Genomic DNA, 15,360 nt, shown 5'->3' on the forward strand with positions numbered 1-15,360 from the left:
ATCCCTACGATTTAAACCGTTTAAGTAGAAAATTACAGTTGGTCCTAGATTTTAATTTTTTAAGGTTGCAAAATCAATGTCCCTGTGAATTATTTTTTTTTTTTTCTGCTGGCAGAAAAGTTTTTCTTCAGTATAAGTGTGTTCTTAGGGAATTAATCTGATGTGGTAAACATTAAGCACAAGAAGCAACTGATGTCCAAAACGGATCTGAAATTTTAATCTATAAACATATCAATTCAAAAAAAAAAGATAGCTATAACTCCTATAATACACCAGCCTCCAGCTCTGGAAAGCTGAAGAGATCTTCCACTTGTATCCCTTTTTATAAATAAGGCCTTTTTCAAAATGTTCTCCTCTGGGAACTTGTCCTCTAAATCTAGTGAGATAACCAGAGGTAGCCTTAAGACAACCATTCTGAACACCAAGCAAGCTGACTGCTGCAGATTGCAACTGCCTTTTTTCCAGATAGTATTTAGCTTCATTTATGTCTTCTCTCTCACTCCTAAGGTGATCGCACTTGCTGACCTGCAGGCTACTTCCACTTATTGTACCCTTCCAAATTTGGCATACAAATATAGTATGGATGATCCAACCTATCTTTCCCTGTGAATGCAATATATCAAGTTTATTTTGCATAAGCTTTTTGAAGTTCTTGTCATAGATTAGGAGGCTAAACATAATCAAAATCATCTGTGGAAGACCACACAGTTTTTGAAATGGCTCATGTAAGACAGAACATTGTTGCATTAAGGTAACATGTTAGTACTGAAAGGCCAAGGTGCTGATATGTCTAAGCTCTATTTTACATAATTCCCAATTTAAGAGGTATTCTGCCTTGTCAGGACAGCATGGGGAAGCTGCTCCTATCTAAGCCGTATTTGCTCAGTGAAGGAAGAGGCCATTGATCTCAGGACTGTTCGATACAGCTTTCAGCAGCACTAAACACATTCCAATTCAGGGACAAAAAGCCAAGACATTCAATTCAAGAGATGACCTGTCCAGTTTTCAGGATTTCTTGGTAAAAAGAGAGAGCCAGCAGTGTTACTTGTACCCCCATAACAGCAGCAAGCCTAGTCACCCACGTTGCCTAAACATACCACTTATTGAGGACTGTGGGCATGAAGATCTGTTAGTTCATATGTTACCGCCAGAAAAATGCTGATGGTAATCTTGACAATTAGTATTTGCAACCTCTCGTGTGCAACTCTATCAATATATAAAACAGAATGTTGTTAAGCTTTTAGGTTAATAGACTAACTTTTTGTCTCTTCAGAATATCAATTAACTTTAACTGTTTCTTGAAACCTGTCATTAGTTCTCCTTTTTGTTTCTCCAGTCTCCTGTTTGCTATCTTCAGTTCTTCAAATTTTTTGTGCTCTTGGTTGGCTGTGTCCTAGAGGACAAAAACAACCTGTTATCTGTAGAATAGGCACAAAAGAAAACACACCAGCAATCTGTGATATTTCAGAAGGAGAAAAAGAGAGACATCAAAACTATTCTTTTACCAAAGCTTTTGACTTATACCCTTAACAAACAAAACCCCACACCTAGCTGATAATTCTCTTCTGCACTACTAAGGCAGCAGAATTTATACTGGTACCACAATGTGCATTGCTTCTGTGTCTTAGCATGCATCACCACTTGTAAGCCATACCTATGTCCACCTAGGTATCTCTTCCTTCAGGCTGTCAGAGATCTGTTTGGGTCCCTCCTTTCAGCCACTCACTAAACTGCTGTGAGGGGAAAACTCAAGCCTCTGGATCCCCTGATTTAAGCCTCCAATGCCTGAATGGAGTCCAGCCACTGCCCAGTCTTGGGAACTACATGCATACTTAGGGTGCAGAATAGCTGGCACCCCCTTCTAAGAGAAGGAAAACATGGTTACTTACCTTGTAACTCTTGTTCTTCGAGATGTGTTGCTCATATCCATTCCAGTAGGTGTACGCGCCGCGCGTGCACGTTCGTCGGAAACTTTTACCCTAGCAACTCAAGCGGGCCGGCAGGTCGCCCCCTAGAGTGGCGCCGCTATGGTAGGCAGTCGTGCGCCGCATATGGCGGGTAGATATCATTACCCCCCTGCCGGCTCGCCCGCTCTCAGTTCCTTTCTTGCCGGGTTACTCCGACAGTGGGAAGGAGGGGCGGGTTGTGGAATGATATGAGCAACACATCTCGAAGATACAAGAGTTACAAGGTATAGTAACCATGTTTTTCTTCTTCCGAGTGCTTGCTCATATCTCATTTCCAGTAGGTGATTCCACAGCCTTACCTAGTGCGGTGGTCGTGGGTGCAGTGAGTCACCAGTGCGCAACACAGCAGAACGCCATAAGGCCGCATCATCCCTGGACTGCTGACCATCATTAATGCTAGTAAACTTTCACGAACAGTCCCGCTTTCTGCAATGTCTCTGATGAACTCGTCGAGGAACCTACCAACGCATCCTTGCTTTCGTTAATTCATTATACGCCACCGAAGAATGCTCATGGTCTAACTTTCTTATCAGACTTACCCACAGAGATCCTCTGTGAGGAGATGCACCTCTTTGAGGACTGCTCACATCATCAAAAGAGCTATTACTTTCGAACGGTCTTATTTATCTATATAAAGCAGCCTTCCGTCCGCAATCTATCAATAACTTGGTTGTCCCTATAATTTATATGCATTTAGGAAGAAGACTATGGGGTAATAATATTCCTGTTAACGTGAAGGCTAACAATTTGGATATTCCGGTCGCCTCAGTTGCCCGTCTCTATGGAATACGTTTTATGTGAGTCCACACGAAGCCGCAGCTCTGATACCGACCTACGATTTGTAGGCCATCCAGGGATCCGTTTCCAGGACAAATGATAGGGAATTAGCAGCCGTTCAAACTGGTCTAACATAGTATCTATATACAACACGACTTGAACCAGGAGTGTATACTACTGAGAAGGCCCCAGCCTTGAGGAATCTATACCAGTGTGGCATAAACGGAAATGTGCATCGACTCGTGGGAAATGAGCATCCCAATTAACGATGCTAAAAATCTATACCACCTATATTTTTTTGTTTATGTACGACCAATGTAATACAAACACGGACTGAAACATGTCATGAAGCCTTCCGCACACCACACGCAAAACCTTATCCACTTTCTACTACGTCTCCTCGTGGTGAGGCTTTCGTACTGCCGAAATACTTGCCTCACTGGGAAGCAGTGCAACGGATCCAATAGTCACTAGGACCACGCGAGTTAAGTGACTGAAGTCCGGTGACAAACGCCTTTGTTCCTCTTGATATGCCAGGTAAAGCTTTATTACTTTTTGTAGATACAGTTCCTTCCGACATCAGAGCTAGTTACTTACCAATGACTGATTGGCATGCCTGCGTAGAATCAACCTTCCCTCCGCCTTCAAAAACCTTGAGGATTATATGAACAGGTATAAAGAAATAAATGCTTCCCACGATCATGGTAAGTCTCCCTACTATTCTCCCCTTTCCTTAATGCAAACTAGTTACACTTCCTTTCTGCAATGCAAAAATCCATTTTGGGATCCACTCTCTCGTAAATCGTAAGGGCTACGCTCAATCCATTCGGGAGTCACTATTACGACCGATTATGTCCATATTGCCCCGGGAGAAAGAATGCATTTTTTACTGATCTATCAAAAATCCCACAAACATTATCCCACAGAAGAGAATCTACCCCGCCTCTGTCTTGTTACAATAGTTATACCTCTTTTGTGTCTTGAAAACTGATAACACCGTCTTATTCTTTGCCAGATAAGGCTGACAAGCAAGTATCCTCTCTCATATTCCCGATTATTCTATAGAAACAATGAATACCACACCCTTGCTCCTTTCAACTTGACTTGTCTCTCCCATCCAAGTCCGAGCGTCCGTAGGAGGACACAGGCATTTGATGACATGCGCCCCGCCAACGACTTCTCAGCCACATTTGAAGCAGAGTATGTCTTGACATTACGACTGTACAATACCGACTGCTTGCCCAGAGATCCAACTCTGAATCAGAATCTGATTTCCGATTCATTGGTGCTCTCACAAATGCACGCATCATTCCTTTATGTTCCCAAAGTATCATTTCGAGATAAACATCTGCCTTCAAACTCTGATGTTCCGACAAGCCTATCGGACAAAAGAGTGGCCTCGTCATCGTTTGTAGTCATTTAAGGACGCGATTCTATGAATCTGTCCTTGGTAGACTATAATTGACTTCTCTACATTCACACAGCCTTATTTGCAAGAAAACTCTTCATCCCTAGACACCTGCCTCTGACTCCCGATTACCAGCTCTATAGTAGAATTATGCACTCCGCTTGCGGAATAAACGATCGACGACCCATGCACTCTGAACACTCTCCCCCATTAGGCGAACTGAGGACTTGTAATCTATAATACTCTGCCATACGAAGCGCAAGACTTCGATGTGAGGGGAAGATATCGATATGAAAAAGTCAGGGCGTTTGGGGATTCAGACGGCGTTCTACTCTCTCAAGATCTAATTGATGATGTTCCCCAAAAACCATGCGTAATTTCAACTTGCAGTATATATTTTGGATTCCCTGTGTGTTATCAATGGCGAGATCGCCGTGGCCTTGAATCAAACATAATATCTGTTAGTAAACCCTTTCCCTTCTCGTTTGCGAACCTCCTAATTCACCTTGTCGAGATCGGCTTTCAACCTTCCCAGATTTCTTCTCGTGGGGAGTCCGTTAAGAGTGAAGATATTCTGAACGTACTGAGTCACTCATTTATCTGTACCAACGCACTGCAACCCAACATCTAATAGCCTCGCCACCAGGTATTAATTGTGAATTCTACTGGCTGAATATTCAGAAAACTGGTACATCTCCTCGCTATTTTTCAAATTACTCGATCCTAGGAACTCGTTAGTTCCTTCCTTTGACCCCTTATACCAGTACTCTCCCTGCCGTTATTCGCCTAAAGAATCTTGCTCTGTCTTCCAATGCCTACTTTTTATTATCAATTACGCTTCACGGCAGCATCCAAAGCCCCGATAAACCCGTTATCTTATCTGTGCACCCTCTTATCAAGAACAGGCCTGCCCCAAACAAGATCTAAGATGTTGTTATCCTAGTGAAAGAGACTCACCAGAGTCACGCATCTAACCGAGCCAATTCTGCGGCAACTCCCATCCAGTGCCTCCTGCAAATCGTTTCAACTTTCTCTTCCCTTTGCCAAATTTTTAGCTAACGTCTGGCGTGCTCGATCTTCTTCGGAACTCTTTGAAGTCACCCTGAATTAAAGTTATACCTAAGATCTTCTTCTTTAACTCGCATGTCAATCTCCCGCAGATTAACCTTGCCCAGTTATAGTCCATCCTCTTGTCCTTTGACTTTTGCTTCCTTCTTCCAATACTTCCCTCTCATTTCACCATGAACCAAACATTCCGTTGATATATATTAATTATCTTAATGGACCCATGTATCTTTCCTCTACCCATTCCCTTTCTGCCAATCGTCTTTTATTAAAACACACAACCTATCTCAACGTTTATACGCAACACATCTCAACTCAGAAACCTCTTCCCTGAAGGTTCATGTTCCGCCATTCTTTGAATGTATTTTGTTGAGCCCGCATCTATCAACCATTGATTATTCGTTCTACTTCTCATCAGAATATGAAATAGTCCTGGCAATTTCTTCTCCGTATCTTGCTATTCTTCCCACGTCTGATCCTCATGCACTAATACTATTCGCTTTCCGCATGATGTTTCCGACGCTTACCTCGACCTCTCTGTTAGTCCGTTTCACTTCTTTAACACTAGCACCTGCTGATTTATGCCCACGCCATAAGCCTCATGCCGTGCACTTTGCTTCTGTGACTCAAGAATTCATTCTTTCAAATCTAATAATACTTCATTCCGAATATCATACCTTCGCCCATTCCCAATAATACAAATGCCATGAGCTTTATCGCACCCCACTTTCCAGATCTGCTTGATGTTACCCTGCCTACACCTCACCCGCTTTATTTTTCCTCACTTCGACTTAAAATACCGCTTCTTTACCCATTTCTTTTTCTTTACTCGACTCGACTTTATGCCTTTTATGATCGATCTTTCATTGTACCTTTCCCAAACTGTATCTTTCGATGATCTATGCTAGCTTTCTGCAATTTTTCTGTAGTACTCTTGACTTCCTTGTTGATCTCACTTCTCTTGATCTTCTTTCTCCCTGCGTTCGGTCAAATCACTTGCCCTCAATCTTCCTTAGATACACAACCCCAGCCCGCCCGTATTTGACCCTAGCTCATCAGACATATCCCTCCACGGAAATAATCTTCTACGATATCACTCTACCCCAATCTTGACTGATCGACTCACGGACCCCGGCCCGATTCAACAAACCCTCACACCCTACGGCGGCTAGCCGCGTTCCTCCCTTACTCTCACGCTATCTTGTTTAGATAATGCCTCTTTTATCTTTCTTAAATCCTGCCCTGCTTCTTCTGTATGATTTTTTATTCCATCTTTTTGATCTTTTACCTCTTTTCCAGCTTGATGCCGCTTCCATAACTCAGCCTATTCTTCCTCCCGTTTTGTTCTTAAACGAAAGAGCTACAAACGTTGCGGCACTGATTTAAATTTGATTTTCCCCATCACTTCAGCAGCTCTTTGTTACATTTCATCTCTTTCTTACAAGTCTGAGTCACTCCTTGTAAACCGTCACCAGCACTGTCCTCTATCCCTAACCTGACCATCCATAATTTACATTTATATATACAACTAAACCAATGTCTTAACTATAACTTATAACAAATGCTATATTCCTTAATGACTAACTAACTAGACAAACATACAGAGATAGTTATAATCACATAATATCTCTGCTTCCAAACACATTTACACCTACACCCTCTTCTTTTTTATAAATAAATTAATCCCCCATTATATTCAACCCTCCATACACCCACACTAGTTTTCACCTCCCCCTATCTAGTAAATCCCTACATACCATCTTCCGCCATTTCGCACTCTATTATTATATTGACAACACCAAATAATAACCCATTTCAATCACTAATCTCATTCGTAAACTCCTATACTCCTCATAACACTAAATAATCACACATTCCCAATACTTTTATTCCATTCAAATTATTCTACATTCAACTCCCTTCTCAATTCTTCATTCATAATTGGGTAATCCATATAACTCTCTACAATTGTCTTGCAAAAATCCAATCTTATTGCTCTTGATTTATATCATATAAAATATGAATACAGTCATATCCAAAATAAACCCGACACTTCATTTTCTTCACTAATCCTTCTTCTTTATCCATCTCATTACTATCGTTTCATAAGCATTCCTCCTTCATTACTTCTTCATGTATCGAATCTCACCTCCCACTACACCCTTTCACCTCCCACCTCCTCTTCCTTCTTATCTCCTATTATAATCCGCCTTCCAATTCCTTCCTTATTTCTCTTTTAACCTCCAACTGCTCCAAAATAGCCCTCTTCATGATCTACACTTCTCTAATATTCAAACACATCATATCCTAATACCCATCCCACTAATCTTCCCGACGCCTATCAGTATGTAACTATTCAGAACAAAACAGCAAAATCAGGGAACATTCAAACATAAACAACCAAAAATACCCAAATAAAATACTCTATTCCATTCCAATCACCAGTCAAAAACCCTCAAAGGAAACTCAAACAACACAGACAAGAAAGAAACGTCCAACAATCCAAGGCGCCAACGTATAACATGTCACTAAGAAAGTAAATGCCCCAAAGAAGATGTAACTACTGTCAAGCAAGGAGAGCACCCAAACCCACACAACCATAAACAAACATCAACACAGCCAAACAACCGCCAATACTAACTACAATCGAACAGACTTCCAGGGACCAATACAACCAACCCCCAAACTACCAACAGGAACCACAGACAACCACCGTACAGTGGAAGGCCACAACCAGGAACGAAACCAAGTAAACTGGAGACTACGGGGATGGGCACAAGGAATCCCCCAAAGAAACAACCAGGAACGACCGGGGAGGTACGTAGGCCAAATGTACCATGAACAGGATAGAAAACGAGGAACTAAAACCGAACAAAGCAGAGCACAAAGTCGCTACTTTGAACGGTTGGGTGGGGGCACGGCGGTGGGGGGGGGGGCGGATGGTGGGGGGTGAGGTGCTGTGAATATTTTTATTTATAATCTATTGGTCATCCAACTCCTTTTGTTCCTTTGAGTTGGGTCTATTGTGACACCCTATAATAGTTATTATATATTTGTTATATTTTCACTTTGTTTATTTAGAGACTCACTACAGCCATGTTTTGCCCAACATGCATCTTCCTCTGTCATTTACCTGGTCCATCAGGGACAAGCACTGGGTAAACTGGCCTTACAAGGTGGTTGTGACTTGTCTATACCATCAATCAGAGAGGTCAAACCTGTAAGATCATTAGTATTGCATATCTGACTACGCTTTTTGATCTGTGCTACCTGTCCTAGTGATCAAGCTAGCTCGAGTGGGACAGTAGCCGCGTATTCTGCAAGCTTAGCAGTGCCATCAGGACTAGCTTCTTGACCCTGCTTGGTACACACTTGAGTGGCTAGCCTCAGTTCACCCTTGTCTTGCTAGCGTTGCGCTCATTGCTGCTAGAGCATGCCAGCTTCACGAGCTTATTGTTACTCAACTGCTTTTTGATCTAGCTAAAGCACAGCAAGCTTGCGAGTGTCCTACATAGAGCAGCAATCACAAAACCAGACATGTATGCAGCACACACTGCCTGACTATGTCTCGACTCTTACACTCCTAACAACTCTTCTAAGACTGCCTAGCCATTAATCCGTGCTACATATCACACTGTCATTACTCATGTGAACCAATGCCCCGTGTCACTACTGGCATTATTTTTCACATCAAACCACTTTCTTTTATTTGCAGCACACGATTTCTTTAGAGGTAGTCTACGTAAGTGACTTTAAGATGTGCAACAAATCAAAGTATCCAACCACAATCCAATACATGGAATGGCCAGGAGAAGGAGTGTTCAATTTTGGGTGGTTAAATGAAATGGATTTTCTTGAGTCAGAATAAACGCTATGAAATTCTTTTCTGAGCTTTTCAATTGCTCTGTCTTGTAAAATTTTATGCCTTCGTTTGTTCAAACAGCTTTAAGTATTTGTCCCTGTAAGTACCAAAAAGTTTTCTATTCCGTCTGTATGACAGATGAAGAGCGTTCTTGTTGAGTTTAGTGTTCTCTTAGGGATCCTGATGTTTTGGTTCATACAAAGGCACCCGTGACCTTTGAACAACGGTGTCTCGTCAATTTGAGATAAGAATAGCCTTTGTTTACCTCATTAAAATAAGTGAACACCAGATCATAATGCAGAAGTAGAGCATCTACTATGATAGTACAACATGGCCATGACATGCGTGTCCTGTAACGTATAAAGGTCAACGAGTAGCGCGGGGTGATCGAAGAGGTAGCTGGAAAAGCAAATCCCACCCAGGCAGTCTAAGTAGTGAGACAAGTAACGAATAATTACGATTGCAATGTTTTCCATACTTAGGATAGGCCTATACAATAAGAGTAAATACACAAACAAAACAATATACGGCACGCCATCCAAAAGAAAAAACATTACTTTTTCCCCATCAGCCTCATGATTTGCCAGCAGGTTGGAGACCGATGAATCTGAAGTATAAAAAATAGATGCCTTAGATGACACAGAAAAGGACTTTAACTATGGGAAGCTCAGCAATGCTTTAATGTCTAGCATATGCAGCGTCTGGGTAAGTGAAATAATAAAAAGTATGAGATCCGTAGGGGTGTGGCATTAGCGTCAGGTGAAACAATGCCCATGGCCAAAAAATGAGTATGCTCGTTCCTACTGGCATTTAACATGGATGCTTCTTGCTCAAGGCGGTACATCTGTATCAGTTTCACTTATTTGCCTTGTTTAATTAAAATATAGGTTTGCTGGTCGTTTACTATCTAAAGGCTTGTTGTACAAGTGACATTTAGTTAGTTCTTTCATGTAATATATACAAAACACACACGTAGTGCTACGTTGACTTTCGTACTACATAGACAGGTGTACAGCTGTGTGCTCTAGGAAACCAAGTGTAAAAACTGATTCAGGGGTTTCGTGGGGCACCTGACTATGAGAAATCTATAATTGAAAACCTCTCCTCCCGTTACGACGGTCATGTGGGGCCTCACCAGATGTACCTCTCATAGGTAGGTCTTCGCATAGCAATCCTCATTCTCTTCCAAAATTAGTTGGTCTTCACATCTGTCTGCGAATATTACTGAAAATGGGGAAGAAGACCAACAGTAACCTCAGGAGATCTTGTAAGGAAGGAATGACCATATAAGGTTTATAAAATATCTGGTGGAAAGGTATGTGAGAGTCATATTTGTGATTATGACTTAATTCATCTTGCCCAATAGTCAAGAATCGTAACTTGGTCCATAAGAGATAAAATTATGGTATGTCCAATTCCCTTCCCCCTCTGTGTCCATATACTTTCTTGTTCGCCAAAAGAACCATACTTGTATAGTGTTGTCTTGTCTACTTGCATGTGCTGTTCCAGCTTGTGAGAATCTTCTGCTTCAGGTTCTATTATTATCTACCGAAAGGAGAAGAACACGGTTACATCATGTTTCTAGAGATAAAATCCTCAATCTCCAGTTCAGAATTGCCTGTTTCCCAGGAATCCCAACTTCCATCTTTCTAATCCCATTCTAATGAGAAATATTTAGCCATTATGTATAACAGACAAAACATAATGGGTAAGCATTACTGCGTAGCCTTTAGAGGAGAGATTTAAATGTCAGTGCCGATGCCTAATAACAGCTGATTTGTTTTAAAAATATAACCACATATTAAGAGCCTGATGTGCATAAAACGGACTACTAATACATAAGCATACATCACAGAAATGTAAGGTTGGAAAGGACTTCAAGAGCGTCATCTAGTCCATCCCATGCTTGAATGCATAGGAGCTAAATAGCACATCTAGAGCACCCAACAGGAGTTGTCTTACCTGTTCTTAAAAACTCGTAATTGATGGGAGATTCCGCAGACCATCTTGGTAACTATTCCAGTGCAAAACTACTTCCTTTACAGTTAGGAAAGTTTTTCTTAATATGTCTAACCTAAATGCTCCCTTGTGCAGATTTAGAGCCCGGTATACTGTCTTTGTTCTACCTTAAAACAGTGGACAAGAAGAATAATACTCACCTATTCCCTCTTTCTAACAGCCCTGTCTATACTAAGCCCATATGGTAAGATCTTATCAGGTCAACTCGTCGCCAGTTTTCGTTTTCTCAAGATCTAAAACATGTTCCAGTTTTTAAACCTCTCCTTAAAGGTTCCAGGTTTGTCTAAACCTTTTATTACTTTTTGTTTGTGTCGTCTCTAGAGTCTTGTCTCAGTTGTCCACATCGCTTCTTATATGTGTGCCCCAGATTACAGGAGCCAGTGTACTCCAGCTGAGAGTCATCGGTAGTGCTGAATTAGAAGTAGACATTTATATGCATGTCCCATGTCCTGTGACACACAACTCTCCAGTGTTATACGCCCCGATTAGGATGCATCTATAGCCTTTTCTTCGGTATGCAATGTTGCTCTATTTTCAATTTTGATCCCCGTATTAGTACCACTCAGATTTTTTTGCAGTATGCCCTCTTGGCCAGTTATGTTCCAGGTAGAAGTTGTGCATTTTGAATTGTTTCTTTCCTATAGGATAGGCAGTCTGGAATGCAGGCTTATTCTTTAGATGAATTTCACATAGCATGTTAGTCATCTAAAGATAAAAGAGCAAACTTGTTGATATTTGCATTCGCATCACTATTAGGGGGGAAGGTATGTGGGAAAAAAATTAGACGGTTGGTTGAGTGGGAAAAGAGATAGCAACAGCGTACATCGTACTCTGCTAAATTTCAGGCAACAAATGAAATAAGCTGATTGTATTGATGCAAACACATTTCATCCTGGAGTGATGGAGGAATAAGGCGCTCGGGTTGATTGCTAGCTTTAATTTCTAGATCCTCAGGGTTCTTTATATGTTGGCAATATGTAAGAGCGATGTCACTTATATGATGGTCCCTAAAATGCACCAGACTTGCGAATGGTCTTTCCTTCTTTGTGTAATCTCGGGATATTCTGCTAGTGAGAAAAATGATGTAGGGTTTTTTTGTATATGACTGTATTCATATTTTATTGATATAAATACAAGAGCAATAATGATTGGATGTTTTGCAAGACAATTGTGAGAGTTATATGCTACCAATTATGATGAAGCTTGAGAAGGAGTTTGACTTGTAACCCAGATATTGCACACTTTGAGATGGAGAGTTTCTGGAGAAGGTGTGTGTTTAGTGATGACGAGGTGTCAGGAGTCACCTAGCCCATGCGTGGCTGCGTGGGTCTTCTTGTTGCGTGCTTGTTCTATCCATTCCAGTAGTGTGTACGCGCCGCTGCTGTGCACTTCGTTCGGAACTTTCTCACCTCGCATCAAGCGGGCGGCAGTCCCCCTAGCAGTGGCGCCGCATATGGCGGGTGATATATACCCTGCGGCGCCGCGCCTCGTTCATTGTACCGCGCTGATCGGTCGTGTGGAACGGTGGAGCGCGGATAGCTGACCTCACTCGCTAGCTTCTCTTGTCAATTGTTCGCTTTCAGTTAGTTAGGCATAGGAATTAATCTCTCGTGCTTTGTTACTCCTTCCTTAGCAGTTGCGGTGGGGGGAGCGCATCTGTGTCCAGGAAGGCATGGTTTCCCCTGCCTCATGTTGGGTAGCTTCTTGCTCATGTGATGGAATCTCACCTTCCCCAGCCTGAGTGACCTTTCACCTTCCCAGCACTTCCTCTTCCTGGCGTGACTCCCTATTTTATATGCCCCCTTCCAATGCCTGCCTTTATTTCATTGCTTGGTAACCTCCCACTGCTCCAAAATAAGCCTCTCTCAGTGATGCAGTTACACTCTCATAACTTTTGTGTGGTCAAAGCACTATCATTATCCTTAAGTACCCTTTCCTCACTTTGGGGTGATCTGGTGCCTGGCCTGTTAGTAATGCTGGACAGACACAAAAGCATTCATGATAGAGTTGTTTTTCATAGTAACATTTCATAATTCCATAAGAACAACCAGAATTTGTGTTTTAGAGATGGATTTCCAAATAGTTAAACATGTCTTCCTACCACATGCCAATGTCTGGCAGTCCGGTGCAGCAGAGAGAGACACTCCCTAGTTAAGTTTTTTTTCTAGATACAAGACAACACAGCTATTCAAGAGAAATAAACTGCTTTGCAGTTACATGGCCAAATTCTGCCAACATGAACTATTTCACTTACAAGTGAAATATAATATTTGTCCCCTTCCATTTCTAATCATGTAGAATTTAATCTAATCAAGCAGATTGAGAGGGGGGGGGCACAAACTCCAGCACTATACTTCATATAACTGATATGACATTTTTCAACAGGGGTTGCAATATTCTCTATACAGCTAGAATGCCTGTCCAGATACTCAACTGATTGGTTACAGTATTCTAATTGCCTGAATAACTTCTTCCAGCTTTGGATTGTCTATGACAGACACACCCCCTTCCAAATTCTTATTGCCATACATGAGTTGAGGGTGCTCACTTATTACATGATCAAGCCCTGTGGTGATTTTTTTTTTTAAAGCATTTTTCAACAGGAGGCTATACTTTTTAAATCAGTTTATTTTTTAAAACCACTACTGTACCTTATTGCTTTGCTTCAGTTTATTCAGCTCCATTTTATACCTTTCTGCTTCCTCAAGAGCCCTATTTAAGCGAACTTCTGTAGCACTCTGACTGGTAGAAGCCTGCTTTTGTATGCGCTTTAGATTCTCTAGTTCCTAAATGAATAAAAAGTGTGTTGAATAATGGTATGTCATAAACAGAAAGTTAAGGGTTAACGTCTCTTACCTGTAAAGGGTTAAGAAGCTCAGTAAACCTGGCTGACGCCTGACCAGAGGACCAATGTGGGGACAAGATACTTTCAAATCTTGGCGGAGGGAAGTCTTTGTGTTGTTTTTTTTTGTTTGTTGTTCACTCTTGGGGCTAAGAGGGACCAAACGTACACCCAGATTTTCTCCAATCTTTCTGAATCAGTCCCTCATGTTTCAGAATAGTAAGTACTAGTCAGGCAAGGCAGATTAGTCTTATGTTTGTTTTCTTAACTTGTAAATGTGTTTTTTGCTGGAAGGATTTTTACCTCTGTTTGCTGTAACTTTGAATCTCAGGCTAAGGGGGAGGGGGAGGTCCCCCTAGGCTATATGAATTTGAATACCCTGTAAAACATTTTCCCTCCTGATTTTACAGAGATGAATTTTTACCTTTTCTTTCTTTAATTAAAAGCTTTCCTTTTTTAAGAACCTGATTGATTTTTTTTTTCCCCTTGTTTTAAGACCCAAGGGGTTTGGGTCTTGGGTTCCCCTGGGAAGGTTTTGGGGGAACAGAAGTGTGCCAAACACTATATTTTTGGCTGGTGGCAGCGTATCAGATTTAAGCTAGTCCTTAAGCTTAAAAGTGATCATGCAGGTCCCCACTTTTTGGATGCTAAAGTTCAAAGTGGGGAAAAAACATTGACATGGTGGCACAGCGGTGGGATTGTGTTTAAAAACCAAAAGCCAGTAGGGTTTGTTTTTTTTTCTCTCCTTTCTAGCTGCTTGGAAAGCAGCCTGAGAGCAGAGGTGTGAAGTTTTTTAACAAGGGTCTTTGTTAAGAGGAGGCTTCAAGCTGGGAGCCAGCAAAAGGCATTTACAGGTTGAATTGTTTTTTTTTCCTTTTCTTTTCCTATCTCTTGGGTATAGCTAGTTAGAAAATCTCTGTTAAGCAGCCTGAGCTGAAACAGCCCAGTCAGTAAGCTGCAGAGAGGTAGTGTGGCCAGCACAAGAAAACAGAAAAATGAGTACCAGTGGAGCAACTACTCTGAGGCCACAGCTTCAGTGGAACCCTTAGCAGAGGTGGCAGCTGAATGGCCTAAGAACATCTCCATCCACGATTATTAAACTTTTTCAACCAAGCCAGAATCAGAATGGGGGCCAACACCCTGAGATGCCTGTCTGCGTTCAGAGCCCTAAGATGGAAACCAGATGAGTCATTCACGGCCGACACGCCTACCAGAATTGGAAAGAATCTGGGATGCCATGGATATCGAGGGGAGCCAAATGTTAAATCTCTGGACGAGCTGTCCCTCCTAATACAAATGGAGCGTTCTTAGAAGGTGTTCCTGAGGAAATAGAAAGGTACATCCTAGATGAAGAAAACCCCAAAACTGTAACATAGGCGGGGAGAGATTGGAGCCAGATGGGTGGAAGTGGCAGAAAAAG

The 15,360-nt window shown here is 41.7% G+C and overlaps 1 protein-coding gene across 3 annotated transcripts in view; it reads right to left on the reverse strand.

Annotated features, from left to right (window-relative positions):
- Positions 1-15,360, reverse strand: part of TEX9 (testis expressed 9) — a 60,235-nt gene that overhangs the window by 2,214 nt on the left and 42,661 nt on the right. For all 3 annotated transcript variants that reach the window (XM_075069592.1, XM_075069591.1, XM_075069593.1), the window contains 2 exons: positions 13,750-13,884; positions 1,259-1,393 (listed from right to left, as the gene is read on the reverse strand). In XM_075069592.1, coding sequence (XP_074925693.1) covers positions 1,259-1,393; positions 13,750-13,884 — 270 coding nt within the window. The remainder of the gene's footprint in view (positions 1-1,258; positions 1,394-13,749; positions 13,885-15,360) is intronic.

This window comes from Chelonoidis abingdonii, chromosome 9 (assembly GCF_003597395.2).
Source record: "Chelonoidis abingdonii isolate Lonesome George chromosome 9, CheloAbing_2.0, whole genome shotgun sequence".
In the NCBI taxonomy this organism is placed as follows: Eukaryota; Metazoa; Chordata; order Testudines; family Testudinidae; genus Chelonoidis; species Chelonoidis abingdonii.